General features: G+C 26.2%; 3 protein-coding genes across 7 annotated transcripts in view; 2 read left to right on the plus strand and 1 right to left on the minus strand.

Moving 5' to 3' along the window:
- Positions 1–18,935, plus strand: part of LOC127283384 (syntaxin-1A) — a 52,601-nt gene that overhangs the window by 3,855 nt on the left and 29,811 nt on the right. For all 4 annotated transcript variants that reach the window (XR_007843349.1, XR_007843348.1, XM_051308210.1 and 1 more), the window contains exons 2-4: positions 1,821–2,142; positions 4,972–5,058; positions 8,190–8,289. Coding sequence is in view for 2 of the 4 variants with exons in the window: in XM_051308210.1 (XP_051164167.1) it covers positions 2,110–2,142; positions 4,972–5,058; positions 8,190–8,289 (220 nt within the window). In the remaining 2 variants the exon portion in view is untranslated. The remainder of the gene's footprint in view (positions 1–1,820; positions 2,143–4,971; positions 5,059–8,189; positions 8,290–18,935) is intronic.
- On the minus strand, positions 46–1,505 carry LOC127283385 (mitochondrial coenzyme A diphosphatase NUDT8). 2 transcript variants are annotated; one of them, XM_051308212.1, is made up of 3 exons: positions 1,381–1,505; positions 959–1,273; positions 46–840 (listed from the first exon to the last, which is right to left on the minus strand). In XM_051308212.1, the coding sequence occupies exons 2-3, from the start codon at positions 1,003–1,005 to the stop codon at positions 156–158; spliced, it is 732 nt and encodes a 243-aa protein (XP_051164169.1). In that variant the 5' UTR covers positions 1,006–1,273; positions 1,381–1,505; the 3' UTR covers positions 46–155. The 2 variants fall into 2 exon arrangements, with proteins under 2 accessions (XP_051164169.1, XP_051164170.1); XM_051308213.1 differs by having other exon boundaries at positions 959–1,149; positions 1,381–1,466.
- On the plus strand, positions 11,756–15,570 carry LOC127283383 (DNA (cytosine-5)-methyltransferase PliMCI-like). Its single transcript, XM_051308209.1, has one exon. The coding sequence runs from the start codon at positions 11,992–11,994 to the stop codon at positions 15,340–15,342; it is 3,351 nt and encodes a 1,116-aa protein (XP_051164166.1). The 5' UTR covers positions 11,756–11,991; the 3' UTR covers positions 15,343–15,570.

Genomic DNA, 18,935 nt, shown 5'->3' on the forward strand with positions numbered 1-18,935 from the left:
GACAATAGTCAAGTATATATTTTTTTTTAAATGTAAACAAAATAGTAAAACTTTTTTTTTCATTTATTTTCATAAAAAACAAAATATACAAATCTTTGATTAAAATTTAATATAATAGAGCTATCTAAAGATTAAAAAAAAAAAAAAAAAAATTGTCATACTTGGCTGTTTAGATGTATTGTTTTCTCAATTGGTTTCAGGTACGTAATTTTATGAGTATAACAATCGGATGGCACAAGTGCCATCATCATCATGTGCGTTATCGCTGCAGTTAATCCCCAAATACGATGTTTACCACCTAGGTAAGCTGGCAGTGTGAAATTATTTCGAAATTGTGTAAAACGACACAGAGAAGGATCACAAAGATTTTTCAATGTGACAACAAAGGCTGACTCGACTTCACGTGTATTTATATTGAGCTTCTCAGGATCAATTTCACCAATATAGCCAAGTACCGGCAATACACTTACGTCTCTTCTTATAAATAAATCAGAACTCGTCCAAACATTAACATTATTTATGGGAATTCGTAGTTCTTCCCACGTTTCTCTTAGCGCTGTATCAATTAATGTTGCGTCTGTTTCATCATGCATTCCACCTGGAAATGAAACTTGACCTTGATTTGAACTTAATCTCGATGATCGTAATGTATAGAGAAATCCAAGATCACCATTATAAATACAAAGTGGTGCAAGAATTGCTGCTTTTTTATTTGGATTTAATTCTGTCTTTTTTGGGACTTTATATAATTTTAATTTTTGAATACACGCTAGACGATTTTCATTGCTTAAAACAAATTCCGGTTTCAATTTATTTACATTGAATGTGCCAAGATTTCGTCTGTGAACAAATATATATATATGAAATGTTTCATCATTATTCTTTGAATTCTATTCTTTATTCAAATATTTATTTGAAACTTTATTTTCTAATTAAAAAGAAATATTTAAATACTCACCGATGAATTAGTAAAATTTGATGTTTGAAAATCACAGTCATTTTCATCTTCTTTCAATGAATTAAAAAAAGGTTTCTTTTTTAAAAATTGTTTTGCGTATCATATCACAGAGACATTAAAATTGTTACATTTAAAAGTTTCATTTTTTTTTTGTAGCAATTAAACAAATGTTTTTTAAAATTATTCCTCATCTATATAAAAAATAAGGTTATGTCATTCCCAGTATATTTTTTTTCACTTAAAATTCCTTGTAAATATATCATTGATAGAAAATTAAAAAATTCAGATTTGAATTTTGTTTTTTAAATCTTCCAACTAGAAAAAAAAAAATTTATAAAATGCAAAAATTTTACATACGTGTACCTTTTTGAAAGAATATATATTCTTTTAAATAGTTATATAATTATAAAAAGTTTACTGACCTTTAAAATAAGAATTTAATTTTTTTTATATCATTATAAACAAGTTTTTGTATCTAAACTTCTGTCACTGTTTTGCTGTCATTGCAAAAAATTGGAAAATCAAAAAAGGTTAGGTTTTTGGAAATATCGTTTATATCGAACTACAATCGATTCTTGAAGTCGCGCGCGCCTTTCAAAATTTTAAATACAATTATTATTATATTATTTTTAATTTTAATAACTAGAATTTTATATCTTAAAAGTTTTTTAGAATTTAAAAATTGAATAAAAATTTTAAATTACTTATCGCAATTTCGATTGTGATTCGATATGTTATTGATTTTTTCTTTCCGATTGTTGGGAAAATAAAAAAAGAATTTTTTAAAAAAATTTTTATTAAAATAAAATTATTTACTTTTTGAGAAATATACTAATAATTTAAATAATTTGTTTTGTTTCAGATGAAAAAAAAATGAGAGCGCATGTGCAGAATAAGAAGACAACAAGGGGTGCAAATTTACATGTGTACGCCCCTGAGTGTAGTTGACGTCATCGGCGCATGCGCACCGGCATAAAACGGCACTGCAGAAGCAGGCGACTTCGCGAGTGTATCGATTTTACGATCGTGTCTCGGTTTCCTTTAGTTTTTAGTGACCGTGTTCGTGGTACATGGATAAAAACTGTGAATGGGATTAATCATTAAGTGCTTCGCTTCGTACACCTGCTGATTCGCAACTCCTCCAGCTCATCATGACCAAGGATAGATTAGCAGCCCTCGTCGCGGTAAGTTAATTCAACTATTGTGTCTACATATCTCTTGTGTCTCTTATATCAATACCCCGATCATGTCACAAATACGGTTTGTTCATCCATTATTGCTGTAGTAGACGTGAAAAAAATGTTAATTTCAATTTTTTTTTCTTTTAATAAAAACGCCCAATAGAGCGATAATGCAAGGTCCTTGAGCTTGGGCGGGCTCCCGTGCACGACCTCAAGTCTCGCCACACCGTGACTAAAAAAAAAAGTGAGGTCACACATTCTTTTTATGTCAACATCGACTTTTTTTCTGCAAATGACAAAACCTTCAGGAAGCATTTCCGGGGTGTCCTCTCTCAAAAAAAAAAACCCCGGTAAAGGTTCGACTTGACCTCAAAATCAATCAAATGCTACGTACCTGAAGTCAATTTTGACAGTTGACTTGTTTGTTGAAAAAATTTTCAATTGATTGATTTTTGTTTTATTTGCTCTATTCTCTTATTGTCGACATATAAATTGCGTTCATTTTATTTTTTTTTCTCTTCTCTTTTTTTTGGCGAATTTCTGTCAATTATTTTTTTAGTGATATTTCGAATATTTCTTTTTTTTCAAATTGAAATTGATTGTAATTTGAGAAATGCCATTGTGCCGGCAGAGCCGGGTCAAATGGTTTTTGATACAATCGTTAATTGCGAATCAAGATCTCGAATAGCTCTTTAAAGTGCCTGCTCTTAATAATGATTGTGAGAAAGATCAATTTTCTCGGTGTAATGAATACCATTTTAATTCAGAATTGGCCAATTTGTTTCACTTTATAATTAGACATTTAAAATCGTGGAAATATTTAATATGTTTATCAAATTTTTCAAGATAGTATTAATTATTGATTTTATTTGTCTTTATGAGTTTAAACTAAATTATTTATTTTAATTGTATAAGTTAATTTTATTGTTTTTATTTGTTATTTTTGCATAAGTCATGCATTTTTTATTTTGTCGTTTGTGTCATAAATTCATATATATGATTTTGTCAGGTTTTTAAAAAAATACAGAGGATGAATCATATCACGTTCTTAAATCACTTTTTATGGAGATAATAATAGATGTGAATTTTTTGTTTTTTTTTCTCTATTCGGACAACTTTTTATTATTATTACCTTTGACACTTGTTTTTTTTTTTTTTAATGTAATTTGATAAAGTATTTCTTTAATCATTTGGCTAATAACCTTTTCTTTAACTATGTCGTCATCACATGTAATTTACTTATTATTACGATACAGCTATTTAGAAATGAATAAGAACTTATAATAGCTTGGATATCGTCAATAAGACTTATGTCTTTATTTCCCTTTCATATTTAATAATTAATATTTATTTTTTTTGTGTTTAATATTTCTTACATTGTAAATTTCCATAAAATTATAAAAAAAATAATAATTGGCTTAAAAATGAAATATTTTTTAAAAATTTATTATAGTTTTATTGATGTACAAAGTTTTGACTGTGTTTTTTTTAAAAACCGAACAGTGATGTCCCAATTAGACGTTAATCTCATCAAGCAGCCAACTAAGTCGCATTAATTAGGCTAATACGTATTTAACACGGTTGAGATAAAAATTTTAGTTTCAAGATAAAGAATTTCGAGAAAAAATATTAAATGCCAATATGACAAGATGAGAATCTTTTTTTTGATGTTTATACCAACCTGTAGAATGATTTTCAGTTAGAATATGAAAAGAATTTTTTATTATATTTAATTTTTAATTGATTTAAATTTTTATAATTTCATTATTTTAGAAAAATTTTAATTAGCTTTTTTACAATAATTTTCAATTTAAAATTTCAATCGTTATATTTATTTCAAGATTAAAAGTGTTAATGAATTTTATATTTCCTGATGTTAAATTTAGTATCTAATTGATTTTTTTTGGTTATGAGAATAAAATTGACACTCTTTGAAGGTCTTTATTTCTTATAGTTAGATCTTTACATGAGTACTAATCGTTGTGTATAAACGATTCACATTCAGCCTGCTCGCACATTATTATATATCAAGGATTCATTTAATTCTCGTTTATTGTTCGTCATCGTTGTAAAAAAAAAAAATAAAAAAAAATCCATCTTGTCTTATTTCTTTGCTCTTGAAAAAAGGGGGAAAAAAAGGAAAAATAAAGTGACTCATGTTCAGGTTCACACGAATAGCTTATAAACTTATCGCGGTATGTTTTAATTATATCAATTATTATTTACTGTCAAGAAGATAAAAAAAAAATTTTCGTCAATTTTTTTCATAGGTTTCGATTTTTTTAATTTATTTCATTTTTTTTTTTAAATTATTTTTAAAATATAAAAAATCCTTCCATCAAAGATGGAAATTTTTATATCAAAGTTTTACATTTAAATATAATCGCAAAGAATAATTTAAAAAAGTTTTTGTATTTTAAATAATGAAAGTTTGTGGATGGGGGAGAAAGTAAAAGAAAAAATTTACCTAATTTATCTTAACTCTTAAAATTGAGAGATTTTAAGTTAGAATATTCTTGGAAAATTTTCTATAACTTTTTTTTTTCTAATCGCGCAGTGTTGAAAATTTAATTTTCTCGAGTCAGTCTTTTTTTCTGAGCTTTTCCTTGTGAAAAATATCCAATTGGTTCATCCATGTCTCGTATTTCCAGCTAACGTGATGCGAATACTTAATTTATGCTCTATTTTATCCTATAAGCCTTTTAATCTCTTCCACATATATATATATATAGACTCTAATTCATTCAACCTTGACAAATTTCTTTTTGTCTATAAATTTATTTTTCCTATTCAAAAATTATAATTAAAAAAAATTAAATTTTTATTTTTTAGGCTCAATCCGACGAGGACGATGTGGCCGACGATGTTTCGGTACCTGTGGGTGGGCCTGAAGATTTCATGACGGAATTTTTTGCAGAGGTGAGTAATTAATTGCAAAAAAAAAATAGGAGATAAATTAACAGAATTAAAAAAATTATTCAATTATATAAATTTTATAATTTGAAAAAAAATAATTAATTAGGTATTTAAAACTTTTAACGCGATAATGAAAGGAAATTAAATGTTAAAATGAATTGTTTTTTTTTTTTCAAAATTCGAGAAACAATGCATTTCACTATTTTTTTTTTCTTTTGTTCCGCTCGTTTCTCACATTCTAGTTCTCGATAGAATGCGTATCATAAAGACATGTATTCATGCTTTTGCTGCTTGTGAACATTTACAGAGTGTAAAGATACTTCTTGCAGATTTATAAAGGTACTTTGTACGGGTGTAAATCCATGCGACCATCAATGTTACACAGACGAATGAATCGAGGCCAGTTACGTTCCTTTCGATTCATTGAAGCTCAAAACTCGACCATTCTATCAATTCAAAATTGTCCAATCAAAAAAAAAAAAAAAAAATACAGCTTTTTCGTCTAAGCTCTGATTTTTATTTCTCAACTTGAAAATTCAAAAAATTAAAGTGTAAAAAGAATATTTTTCTAACGAGAAAAATTTAATTTTGAATTTTTAGTTTGTCAAAAATTCTCGTCGACAGGAAAAAAGTAGAAAAGCCATTACGTGACTAGAATGAGAGTTTAAAAATTGTAGAAAAGATAAATTTTTGAAAATTTAAAACAAAGAATGCAATATAACCCATGTTGTGATAAGTTACATTGTCAAGAGAAAAAAAAAATTGATGCTTAAAATTTTTCTATGTTTAATTTTCGAAAATAGAGTTTTTTTTAAAAAAAAGTAACTGCATAAAAAAAAATATTTTTTTTTAAACCTTTCATTCATTTAGAATAAAAATAAAAGCTTCTTTCATCCCTTGCACTTAATTTATTTGCTTATGTAAATGTGTTTAGTTCCCTGAGAATTATACAATTTGAAATTCAGATCGCTTTTGAAATAATTAAACATGTAAATTTTAATGAAAATAAAATAGTTGATAACTTCTTTTTTTTTTGTTTGCAAAATAAAAAATATGGTTTTTATAATAAATGAGCGTTCCTTAAAAATTATTACAAATTTATTTTGACATTCATTTTCAAATTTAATAAATTAGATACAATTTTTGCAAAAAAAAATTTTCAGTTAATTTTAGTTTTTTTCAAACAAGAATTTGTGGTTTTAAAAATTGTTTATCTTCTCTGGTTTTTGAAAATCTTAATTTTCACTTTGAGCTTCTTATAAATAGCCATATATATATAAAGTCTCCTTCCGGTCCTTTTTTCTGTTGAATCGACAAAGAGATTTAGTCACTCGTATTGAAGTTAATTGCTCGGTTTCCTTTTAACAAAAAGAAAAAAAAAAAAAAATTGGGGGGTGGGTAACGATGTAAACGTTAAGCCACTCGTAGAGGTTGCTTGGCAATCTGCCATGTCGTGACACCCTTTCCGGTACTTATGTAATCTCTTGACTTACACACACAGTTAAAAAAAAAAAAAAATTTTTGTTTTTCCCAAAAAGGGTTCAAGAAAGAAAAATTTTGTCAAATTTTTTTATAATTTTCTCTTTTTGAAAAGTAATTTTCAGTTTTCGATTTTTTGTTTTATTTTTTTTGTTGCATAAATAAAATGTTACTTTTTTTTATTTGTTGCGAATAAACCCTTTCTCCGGAAATGTCACACAATCTCGAAGAGGAAAATAAATAAATATATCCTCCATATATAATCTTTTTTTGATCCTTGATATTTTCCTCACGATTTCGTTCTGTTACGTAATATCACTACGTGCAAGGAAAACAAAATTCTTAGCCATCGAACTTCAAAATAATAGATTTTTTGATATATTAAAAAAAAAAAAAATAAAAAAATTGCTTTGTGTATTTATTTTTTTGGTAATTAAAAAAATTTTTTTTTGCAGATTCTTTTTGGTGGAAATGAATAAAAAAAAAAAAAAAAAAAAAAAAAAAAAAAAAAAAAAAAAAAAAAAAAAAAAAAAAAAAAAAAAAAAGTTTATCACAGTCACGCTATATCCTTAATGAAGGCACTTGTGTTGAATTCTGTTCGCGAATGTGTGACATCGAGGAAAAAGTTTTTCAAGTTTTTCGAAAGTAGCGGTGGCGGGAGCAAAAAAAAAAAAAAAAAAAAGGGGGGGGGGTGGAGTATGTTGAGAAAGGTTAAAACGAGTTTGATGAATGCTCTCTGAATCTGCTTCTAATTGAATTTCAGAACGACCCAAGAATTCATCCTTAATTGTCTCGAATATATATAACGCAACTCGCCAAAAACCACGAAGAGTGCAAACTTCTTTTTTTTTTATCTCTTTTCGAAACTTATCGTTTGACCCCTTTTATCTTCTTCCATATATTTTTCTTAGACAAAAAATAAAAATCTCACAATAAGAATAAAAATGTAAAATATTTTTTTATTTTTATATATTGTCAAATACAAATAATATATTTGTAATTATTATTATTATTTTTTTTTAATTCTTCCTGGCGATTTAAAATGATGGAGATTAAATTTAATTTGAATAGATTAACATGGGTTTTAATTATACCCCCGTGTAGTAAATCAAGTTCGCCTACAAATTTGCGAATCACTTAACCAATTCGGGTTTTGGTACGCCCAACGCATTTCGTGACCCCTTGTGACCCTCTCGAGTGCCTTTATCGATTAATTTGCTTAGCTGCTAATATTTACTACCCAACCCGCAAAACTCACTTTTCTCTTTTCCTCTCACACAAATACACACATAGAGAGTGTATATCGTGATCGATAACGAGCTTTGGAAAATACGTTCCACAGGTATGAAGGCAAATAAATTGTTTGCTCTCTCCACATTGTGGAAATGTTCAATGCCTTGCACTGACTTTGCTTTTCACATCCAGATTTACTTGAGATGATTCGCACTCTGAAATACGAGTTCAAAATAATTTCCAATCATAAAAATTTCATTTTCTTCGATAATAAAGAATTTTTTTAAAAATTTTTTTTTCCAAAACATTTTTTTTTAAGTTATAATTTTTTGCAGAAAAAATTTTAATTATTTAGAAAGAAATATTTCTTTCTAATTTAATTGATGCGAGGGAGAAGACTAATTTTTTGATTGTATTTTTAGGTGGAGGAGATACGTGAAATGATCGATAAGATCCAGACAAATGTAGAGGAAGTGAAGAAAAAGCATAGCGCCATTTTATCAGCACCCCAGACAGATGAAAGTGAGTCAAATAAGCCAAATAATTATTACATCAATTTTCTTTCTTTCCTCTTTTTTTTATCAATTTCAATTTGAGGAAATTTATCACCAATTAGTGGTGTACGACTTATCCAATAAATTTAATCACTGAAACGTTTCGTTTCATCGAAAATCGTTATAGTTTGATTACAGTTACCTTGAAAATCTTGAAGAGGTTCGAAAAATTGGTCCAGATAATGATAAAAAAAAAATAAATAAATAAAAGAAATTTTAATTTAAAAAAAAGGAATTTTTTTTCCTTATTCGAAATTTTGATTTATATAAAATTTTGATGGAAGAGAAAAAAAGGATATAAATCACAATTCTTGTTTATGATAAATTTTTACAACAAAAATTTACCCTTCTCGAGGAGTTATAAAAAGGGAAAAATTGTCTTTTGAAAGAAAATAAGTGAGCAAAGAAGTTTCTGAATAAGCTAGGAAATTTGTGTCTCTGGGAAGCTTTAAATTTACACACATATATATTTGTGAATAATGCAGTAGTGTAGGGTAACCCCTTGAGTGTACGATTTGCAATACTTCTCTCCTTTGGAAAAAGTGCGCATAATTCACGATTTTACGATTTCATTTTTTGCATTTTGTTTTATATTTTATTTATTTTTTTTTATATTCCTCGATACTTTTTGGTATATCATTCACGAAATGACATTTTCTTTTATATAATCCTATAAAATCGTTCTTTTTTTTTTATCAACGTTTGCATCTCTTCAAGAGAAAGGGGAATTTTTTTTTATTCGAATTTTCTTTTTTGGTTTTTCTTTTTTTTAATTCTTTGATTTTGTTTTTGGTTTGACATTTTTCATCTTAAAATTCCAAATATTTTTTTTTTTGGAAACAACTTTTTAATTCCGAAAAGTTTTCTTTTTTCTTTTTCTCTGGGAAAGGTGAAGATCGTTCAAGATCAATATTTAATCGGCTTTCATTTGACATCCAATTACTGACAGTCATGTCGATAATCGTCGCACTCAGGTCACTGGTTTCAAATTAACGAAGCCATATGTAATTAACTGGGAAATTATTTGTTTTTATTATTAATACGTCGATTTTTTTTTAGTATGAAGAAAAAAAAAATGTTTAAAATCATTGAAAATATTTTTTATAATAAAATAAAATTTGTTTCTTAACGATTTTAAAAAGTAACAACAAATTTTCTATTTTTTACAAAAACAAAAAAATAATTATTTCTATAATATAAAATAAATATTAGAATAAATTAAATATAAAATAAATATTAAAATAAATATAAAATAAATATTAAAATAAATATAAAATAAATTTGAAATAAAAATAAATTTAAAAGTTCAATTAACATTTAAGTGAAAATAAATTTTAAATTCAATTAAATTTTAAGTTGAAATATAAATTTTAAATTCAATTAAATGTAAAATTATAACATGTGTATAAAAGTTAACGGTAAAATATAATCCTCTCTTTTTCCCCTGTTAAAATAAAAGTCTACATTAAATGATTTTATTTTTCTTTTTAAAAATATTAGTTTTATCGATTTTAAACATTTTTCTTTCACCCCCTTTTATATATATTGCTGTGAATTGTTTTTTTTTTCTTTTTTTTTTTTTATCGACAAGTGCAGGGGAAACTAATTCCAGAGACGGTTAAAAGATTTTCTCTCTCGAGAAAGAAAAAAAAAAAAAAAAAAATTAAGGGTCTCCGCAGACGAAAAAAGGAAAATTATATAAGAAAGGAGAATTTAGAAATGTCCTTGCCCTAAATAGCATTGTGTGTGTATGTGTCTCTCTCTCGATATGATATATAGAGTCGAATAAACTTCTTTAATAGTGTCTGACACTTTTTAGTCACTAACATGATTATTCCTTCATCTTTACTCTTCTGATACTCTATCACTTTTATTATATATATAATTATATGAAAAAAAAATCTTCCTTGTCAGCCACCTTCAGTTTTCTCTATTATAATATAGTCGATATAATCATTCACATTTACAAGCCAACGCCTTTCATTTCCTTCGTTTCATTTTTTTTTAATTAAAAAAATTTATTTCTACATTTTTTTTTATTGATTTTATTAAATTTTAAATATTCTTAAGCGACAAATATTTGTAATTTGTTTCGTAAAAAAATTATTTATTTGTAAATTCAATTAATTTAAATTAATTTTTGTAATAATAATTTTTGAAACCGGTTATTCGCATTGTATTTGTTTTTTTTTTTTTTTTTTTATTAAAAGGGGATCAAAAAATGATCCATTATTTAGGGGATAGGATTTTTCTATATTTTTTGTTGCCCTAATTTTTTTACTATAATTTATAAATATATGAATGGAGTGCAACTCTGTTTATTTTTTCTATTTTCTTTTTTTTTTTATTATTTTATACGCAATCCACGTGCACGCAATAACGACACGTATACATATCGAGAGAGTAGCTGTACACGATCAATGAATTTACTCTCCAAGCTAACCATATTGGTATAAAATTTTATAAACTTTCTCTCTTTTATTAATGATATAATCATATTTAAATTTAAATTTCAATAAATTTCTTCTAAATACTAGGAGATTATTTTTTTTTTCTATAAAAGTTGTAAAAATGTAGATTCCGATATTTATAAATTTAAAAAAAAAATTTTATTTATATACGTGACTTTAAAATAAAGTACCCTTTAAATAAAAATTGTAGCTGCTATTTAGAAAAAGAAAGAAACTAATTATTAAATAATAGATTACGATTAATAATAGATTAAATTTTTTAAAAATTTTATAATTTTTATGAAAAATTTAATTCACATTTTTATTTTAAAAAAAAATTGACTTTAATTCTGATTTTAATCGCATTGTGTGTTAATTAAAATTTGATGATTTTGATAGAAAATTGAATATTTTAGAAAAATAACAAAAAAAAATTGTATTTAGATACAGACGAATGTTATATTATAATTTCGTCAAACGTTGAATCCAATATTGTGAATCTGTCCGCGTGAGAATTGTGTGTGTGTGTGTGTATGAAACTCGAACTCATTTACAGTATTTGCACTTTCAACACGAGCAAATAATATATATATATAGTGAATTTCGTGTCTCTATATATGTGCGTGCATAAAACATGTTCGTTTCGATGTATATAGTTTTGAATCGAGCGGAATTTATTAAGACTAGTAATTACTCTTCTGTTTGGCTTTTCCGTTTTATCGACGTTAACGAGTCGTATTAATTTTCCGAGCACTCTCGCTCTCTTGCTTTTTTTTATATTTAACAAAATGAAACTATTTTATGTCTTAATCTAATTTACTTTATGGGGAATAATATCCAATTTTTTATTTTCTATTTTATTCCAAATTTCTTTTTTCTATTTTGTTTTTTCATTTTTGTATAGATAATTTTTTTTTTTAATTTCTTTGAAATTTTTTTTTTTTTAGTTTTTCTTATATTTTTTATTTTGTTTTTGCTTCCAGTTTGAAACAGTAGTGTCGCTGGGTCAAATAATTGGTGCAACTGGAACGTAATTTTTCACTTATTGTCAAGTACGAGTGCTCGCGAATGCTTATAGTGATCTCACATCAAAATATTTCATCATTCCAATCGACGGAAATGGAACGTCAATTGCAGACACGATATTAGCAGTGAACGTTTTTTCAGCAAAGAAAAAAAAAAAACAAAAACAAATTTTAATAAATATATAGGAAAAAAAAATGGCGTCGAAAATTCGAAAATGCGATTATTGTAATCAAAATAGAACGGAAATTAAAAATTATCCCGGACATCCGGAAAATGCAGTCGAGGAATATATAACATTGACAAATCCGGAACTTTGTTTATTTAATGGCGATGAAAATAATCTCATTGAATATGATCAGTGGCCACAACAAAAGATAACAAAATTTTCCGTCTACGATGAAAAAGGACATCTCTGTCAATTTGACACTGGTCTTATTGAAAAAAATGTGAAATTATTTTTCTCCGGTTATGTTAAACCAATTTATAATGATGATCCATCTATTGAAAATGGTTTTCCAACAAAAGATCTTGGACCAATTAATGAATGGTTTATTTCTGGTTTTGAAGGTGGTGAAACGGCATTAATTGGTTTTAATACAGAATTCGCGGAATATATTCTCATGGAACCAGCGGAAATTTATAATTCATTTATGACACCAATTATGGAAAAAATTAATACAAGTAAATCAGTCATTGAATATTTATTAGATGAAATTGATCCATCATTTGAGGATCTTTTGGATAAATTTGATGCCGAATTACTTATTAAACATTCACAATTTATTTGCGAACAAGTTTTTTCATTTGATACATCAGCTGAAATTGATGACACCATGTTGATTACAAAATCATGTATGAGATCTTTAATTAATCTCTCGGGTGTTAATTTGGAAAATCCAAATTCTCATCTCCGGCGAACTGAAGCGAAATGTGATAAAATTATTGTGAATCAACTCATCAAAAAAAGGCAAAAAAATAAAAAATTATTAACAAATGCAACGACAACGCCATTAGTTAGAGATACATTTGAAACATTTTTTCATGGAAAAAAATTAAATAATTTTGAATTAGATAGAGAGAATGGAGAAAATATTTTTACAATTTTTAATAAAGATGCAAAATGGATTGGCGAATCAATTGGTGAAGACAATGAACGTGTCTTTTATGAAAAGGCAATTTTAGGCGATGATGTGATTCAAATAAAAGATTGTGTTTTAATTGAAGTGAATTCATCAGCTCAGGTAGCTCGTATTTTTTATATGTTCGAAGACAAAGCGGGCAATAAATTAATCCACGCTAATTGGTACTGGAGAGCCGCTGACACAATTCTCGGTGAAACTGCTGATGAGTTTGAATTATTTTACAGTGAGAGGTGCGATAATATTGCATTTAATACAATTTCCCATAAAGTTGATGTCATTTCTAATGATAGTGATGAGAAATTTTTTTGTAACAAACGATATTTGGAGAATAGTGCAAGATTTGAGGATCCAATTACAAAAAATTTTAATTTCTGTCAAGCATGTTTGGAATTTACATCAAAAAAATATAAAAATATTCCTCGTGTTTTTGAAAAAAATGGCGAAGAATTTGAAAGAGTATTATATGGTTTGATTAAATTTAAAAATGAAAATTTTCGTATTAATACAGGTGTTTATTTAAAACCCGGAAGTTTTAAATTTAAAAATGAGAAAACAAAAAATGAGAAACAAAAGGATATTTCAAAAAATATTAACGAAGATATTTATCCGGAATATTATCGAAAGGTAAAAATTATAGATTCAATACCTGAACCATTTGATATTGGTGTGATAACTTCTATTTTTGGTAGTAGAGCAAAAATTGTTCCACCTGGAGAAATTTGGATTAGAGTTCGTAAACTTTATCGACCGGAGAATACGTGTATGAATAAAGAATCAATACGAAAATTAGATTTAAATTTAGTCTATTGGAGTGAAGAGGAAATTGTTGTACCATTTTTTAATGTTGTTGTTGGTAAATGTTATTTGGCATTTGAGGGAAATTTTAAAAAAGAATTATTAACGGAAGGTAGTGATCGTTTTTATTTTTCCAAGACTTATTATCCAGAGGAGAAATTATTTGGTGATGTATCAAAATCGGCAAAGGAGTTTTTACAATTTGGGAATAATTATCCAAAGGTGAGGAAATTAGCGACTTTAGATGTATTTGCAGGTTGTGGTGGACTATCGGAAGGATTAAAACAATCGGGTGTTAGTGAAGTGAAATGGGCTATTGAAAATGATAAATCGGCATCAGTGGCGTATGGTTTAAATAATTCGAATGTGAAAATATTTAATGATGATTGTAATTATTTATTGAGTCAAATAATGAAAGGGATATTTGAAAATGAGGAGGGTATTAAATTGCCACGGAAAGGTGAGGTTGAAATTTTATGTGGTGGTCCACCTTGTCAGGGTTTTAGTGGTATGAATCGTTTTAATTCGAGGGAATATTCGTTTTTTAAAAATTCCCTCGTTGCTACTTATTTGTCATACTGTGATTATTATCGACCAAGATTTTTTATAATGGAAAATGTACGTAGTTTTGTGTCATTTAAAAAGAATATGGTTTTAAAATTGACGCTACGCTGTTTAACACGTATGGGTTATCAGTGTACTTTTGGAATTTTACAAGCGGGAAATTATGGTGTACCACAAACTAGACGAAGATTATTTATCATTGCAGCAGCTACGGGTGAAATTTTACCTAATTTTCCCGAACCAAGGCATTGTTTTAGTAAAAGAGGTTGTCAATTGACAAGTTTGGTTGATAATAAAAAATATTTGACAAATTGTGAATGGATGGAATCGGCACCATTGAGAATGGTGAATGTAAGGGATGCTATTTCTGATTTGCCAATAATTAATAATGGTTCGAATTTAGATGCAATGGATTATGAAACATTTGCTGAGACGGATTATCAAAGAAAGTTGAGAGGAAATCAAACAATACTTAAGGATCATATTTGTAAGTTAATGGCGCCATTGGTACAAGCAAGAATAGAATTGATTCCAAAGAATGGATCAGATTGGCGAGATTTGCCAAATATCATTGTTGAATTGAGTGATGGGACTTGGTCCAAGAAACTCGAGTACACTTATCATGATGAGAAAGCTGGAAGAAGTTCGACTGGTGCACTTAGAGGTGTTTGTAGTTGTTGTCTTGGCAAAAAATGTGATATTTCTGATAAGCAGTATAATACATTGATTCCTTGGTGTTTGCCACACACTGGAAATAGACACAATCATTGGGCTGGATTGTATGGAAGACTTGAGTGGGATGGATTTTTTTTCACTACAATTACAAATCCTGAGCCAATTGGAAAACAGGGACGTGTACTTCATCCTGAACAAAATCGTGTTATTAGTGTTCGTGAATGTGCTAGATCACAGGGATTTTCTGATAATTATTTATTTTATGGTAATATTGTTGATAAATATCGTCAAGTTGGAAATGCCGTTCCACCGCCGGTTGCCGCTGCAATTGGACTCGAAATTCGAAAATGTCTTGGACTTAGAAATTAATTTTAGATTTTATTTTTTTTTAAGTGTTTTTTAGAATTGTAAGATTATGTTAAGAATTAGTATTAATTCATCTGATAATTTTGTTTGCTCCTCTATAGTTACAATTTTTAGGACATTCGAAAATCAGAATTAAAGTCTGAAATATTTATTAAGAAAAATTATTACAGGGTATTAGTGTTAAAATAAATATTTAAAAATAAGAATAAAATTTTTACTAAATGTAGAAAATTATTCTTACACTGAGAAAAATATGCTCTTGAATCAACAGCATTTCTGCCAAAGGTATAAAAATTATTGATTCAAAAGCATATGCTATTAAATTTGTAAAATATTTTATAGATTTTATAGCATATGCTTTTGAATTAATAATTTTTATACCTTTGGCAGAAATGCTATTGATTCAATAGCATATTTTTCTCAGTGTAATTGTAAAAGATTTGAAGTATTAAATTCCTTTATATTCCCCTAAATTCCCTTAGTAAAATCACTTTCTGTTGAAAAATTGATTTAATTTTAGAAATTTCTGCATTATTTGTATAATAAAAATAAATATTTCGTTTTTCGAAATGAAGTCCTGGACAAAAAAGCATTTTCCCTCCCTTAGAAAAGGGGGAAAAAAAATGGTAATATTTATATTTGAAAAAGAGAAAGAAAAAAAAGTTTTAGTTTTTTCTTTTTTTTTTTTTTTTGTTAGTCAGCCATATTGTTCGGCTTTTTACCCTCTTGGAGTCTTTATCGATTCCCCTCTTCTCTTTGATTTCTTTCTTTATTCTTTTTCTCTCTCTTTTTTTCTCCCTCTTTCTTTTTTTTTCTCTGGTTCTTTTGCTATAACAACCCTGAAAAGAAATTCATGTTGCGACCAATACTCCAATATAATATGAAGAAATTTAAAAAAAAAAAAAAAAAACTTCGCGTCTCTCATTTTATTTACATTAGGCAGTAAAAGTTCGAATTTTATTATATCTTTAAATTCAATTCGATGCAACCGTATATATATATAGTAGTATGAAAAAAAAAGAAAACAAAATTTATATATTTTTCCTCTCCGTTTTCGTAAAACTATTGAAAAAATCCTTTTTGATTGGAATTTTACGCCCTATTTTTATTGTCATTGCATGTGTGCACAAAAATTCGATTGGAATTATTAAAAAAAAAAAGGAAGGAAAAAAAATGAAATATTGACAAAAAAATTGTTTATAATTTTTTTTTTTGTTAGAAAAATAAATAAATATAATAATTGTTATTAAATTTTTTGTTTAATTTTCTTTTTTTTTACGTAAAATCACATAAATGAAATATATATGTTTCTGTAAGGAATAAATTAATATTGTAAACTTGGGCAAAAAATTCAAATGTAGCACTATAAGCGTGGCTTCCGGGAAAAATAAGTTTTATCACGCGATAACAATTTTATATAGAAAGGCCATTGTTTCGTGACTAGAAGCTTAACATAGACTTTGTGGCACTATATATAATAGTTTTCTTTACTATAAATGAGCTAAAGGTATATGACCGCGTGTTGGTATATAAGAAAAAATGGCTAAAACTGAAATTCAATCGTAATCAAAATTGTTAATCTCCATAAATAAGAATATATAATTTATTAAGTTTTTTCATTATTAGATTTTAAATGTTGATGCATTTTAAATGAAAATCTTTTTTTTTTTTTTTTTTTTTTAGAGAGAAAAAATAAAATCTAAATTTTTTTTAAAAAATAAAATTCATAAAATTGAAAATAAAATATGAATATATATTTTTTTTATTTTGAAATATATTTTCTTTGAGAAAAATCCCTATTGAGTTATAAAGTATATGTGCCACTTTAATTGCAAGGAAAATCTGCTTAAGGACATATATATATACTTTCTTGTGAAACTTGAATCCCGGGAGATTTAAACTTCTTTCTTTCACTATACTTCATCTTGCCAAACTAGAAATGCAATCAGATAAATTTACCCCTTTCTTTTGATTAAGCTTTATACTTTTTATTATAAGAAGGGGGGGGGGGTTTCTCTTCAAAAGAATATATATATAGTTCTAGAAACTTTGGTACAAAATTAACATTAATTTATTACCTTTTTTTTATAAATAAAGTTGTTTTCAAATTTAATTTAAAAAATAGTTAATAGCTCCATTTTATATAAATTTTAAAAATTATTTCAATACTCTAAAAATTATTATTATTATTATTATTATAATTATTATTATTATTATTATTGTTTAATCAATGAAATAATTTATTTAAAAAATATTATTTCTGAATTAATTACGTGTTTAGTTAATTATTTTGAAAGTACAAAAAATGTTTTAATAAATTGTAATTATCAATAAACTTGTATTTTTGTAAAATACATAGTGTAATAAATTTTCATGTTAAATGGTGAGGCCTGACGAAACTCGGATCTTTATCACTGGCTGACATATGGCTGACTTTAACTACTGATTCTATTCACTTATATGCAATTGCAGCAATTCTTTTGAAAATCGTTTTTATTTTAATAGAAAAAATAAGTTAATTTGTTTTTTAAAAATATAAATTTTTCTGTAGATTATTTATTTATTAACCAATAATAATAATAATAATAATAATAATAAAAATATTTTCATTAAATGATTTTATTCATTATTAAATTCATTCATATTAAGTAAAATTATATTTCTTTTTTTTATAATTAAAGGCCATTTATTATTATTTTTTTTTATCTATTTTTAGAATTTTTTTTTCAAGGTTTCTCCGAAATCTTTTCCGTATTATTAATATTATTGATAATCTCACGATTGTTTCCGTCCGATAGGAATTAAAATGAAAATTTATTATATGGTATTAAATCCAAAGATTGTTATCAATCATTGAACTATAATAATGTATATAAGCTTTAATCAGAAAAAAGGGTCTTTTTCATCCCCTATAAAAAAAAAAGTTGAATTTCATTTGTATTTAATTTTTTATATTTTTTGATTCGATAAATATAATTTTTTCTAAAAATTTTTATTTAAATAATATATATTTTGATATATATATTTTTTTTTTTTTTGAAGAATTAGAGAAGTCGTAAAGGTTTACGAAATTTATCTCTCATTCACCCTCTTATACAATGTCCTTATCCGCAATTGTTGTTACTTTCTCTCAAAAGTATATATATTATCAATTTTATATACTAACCACATACATACATATAGATAACCTTTTCCCCGACCACATAAGATTAATTGTCTCATAAATTCTCTTTTTTCGAATTACAATCTCGAATACAAAATATCATTTATGAAAAATTATACTCATTTTGTTATACAAATTCTTGTTCCGGAAATAATATATCAAATTGATTTAAATCAAATTAAACAAATTTTTTTTTCAAATAATTATTTAATCTAAATAAACAAATTTTATTGTACCAAATAAACTTTTGGTTGATTCAACAAAAAAAAATTGTTTAATTCAATAATAAATTTGTCCTATATTATCCAGAAACTATTTTTCTTTTCTATTTATTTATTTGATATTTGGATATTTTGCGTTTCGAGGAATTATTTAGGCTTTTAGTGAAATAGATGAAAAAGGGCTTGAGGGGGAATTGTATAAGTAAAGAAAA

This window comes from Leptopilina boulardi, unplaced genomic scaffold (assembly GCF_019393585.1).
Source record: "Leptopilina boulardi isolate dan_hultmark-lab unplaced genomic scaffold, ZJU_Lbou_2.1 LbouV2_31, whole genome shotgun sequence".
NCBI classification, from domain to species: domain Eukaryota; kingdom Metazoa; phylum Arthropoda; class Insecta; order Hymenoptera; family Figitidae; genus Leptopilina; species Leptopilina boulardi.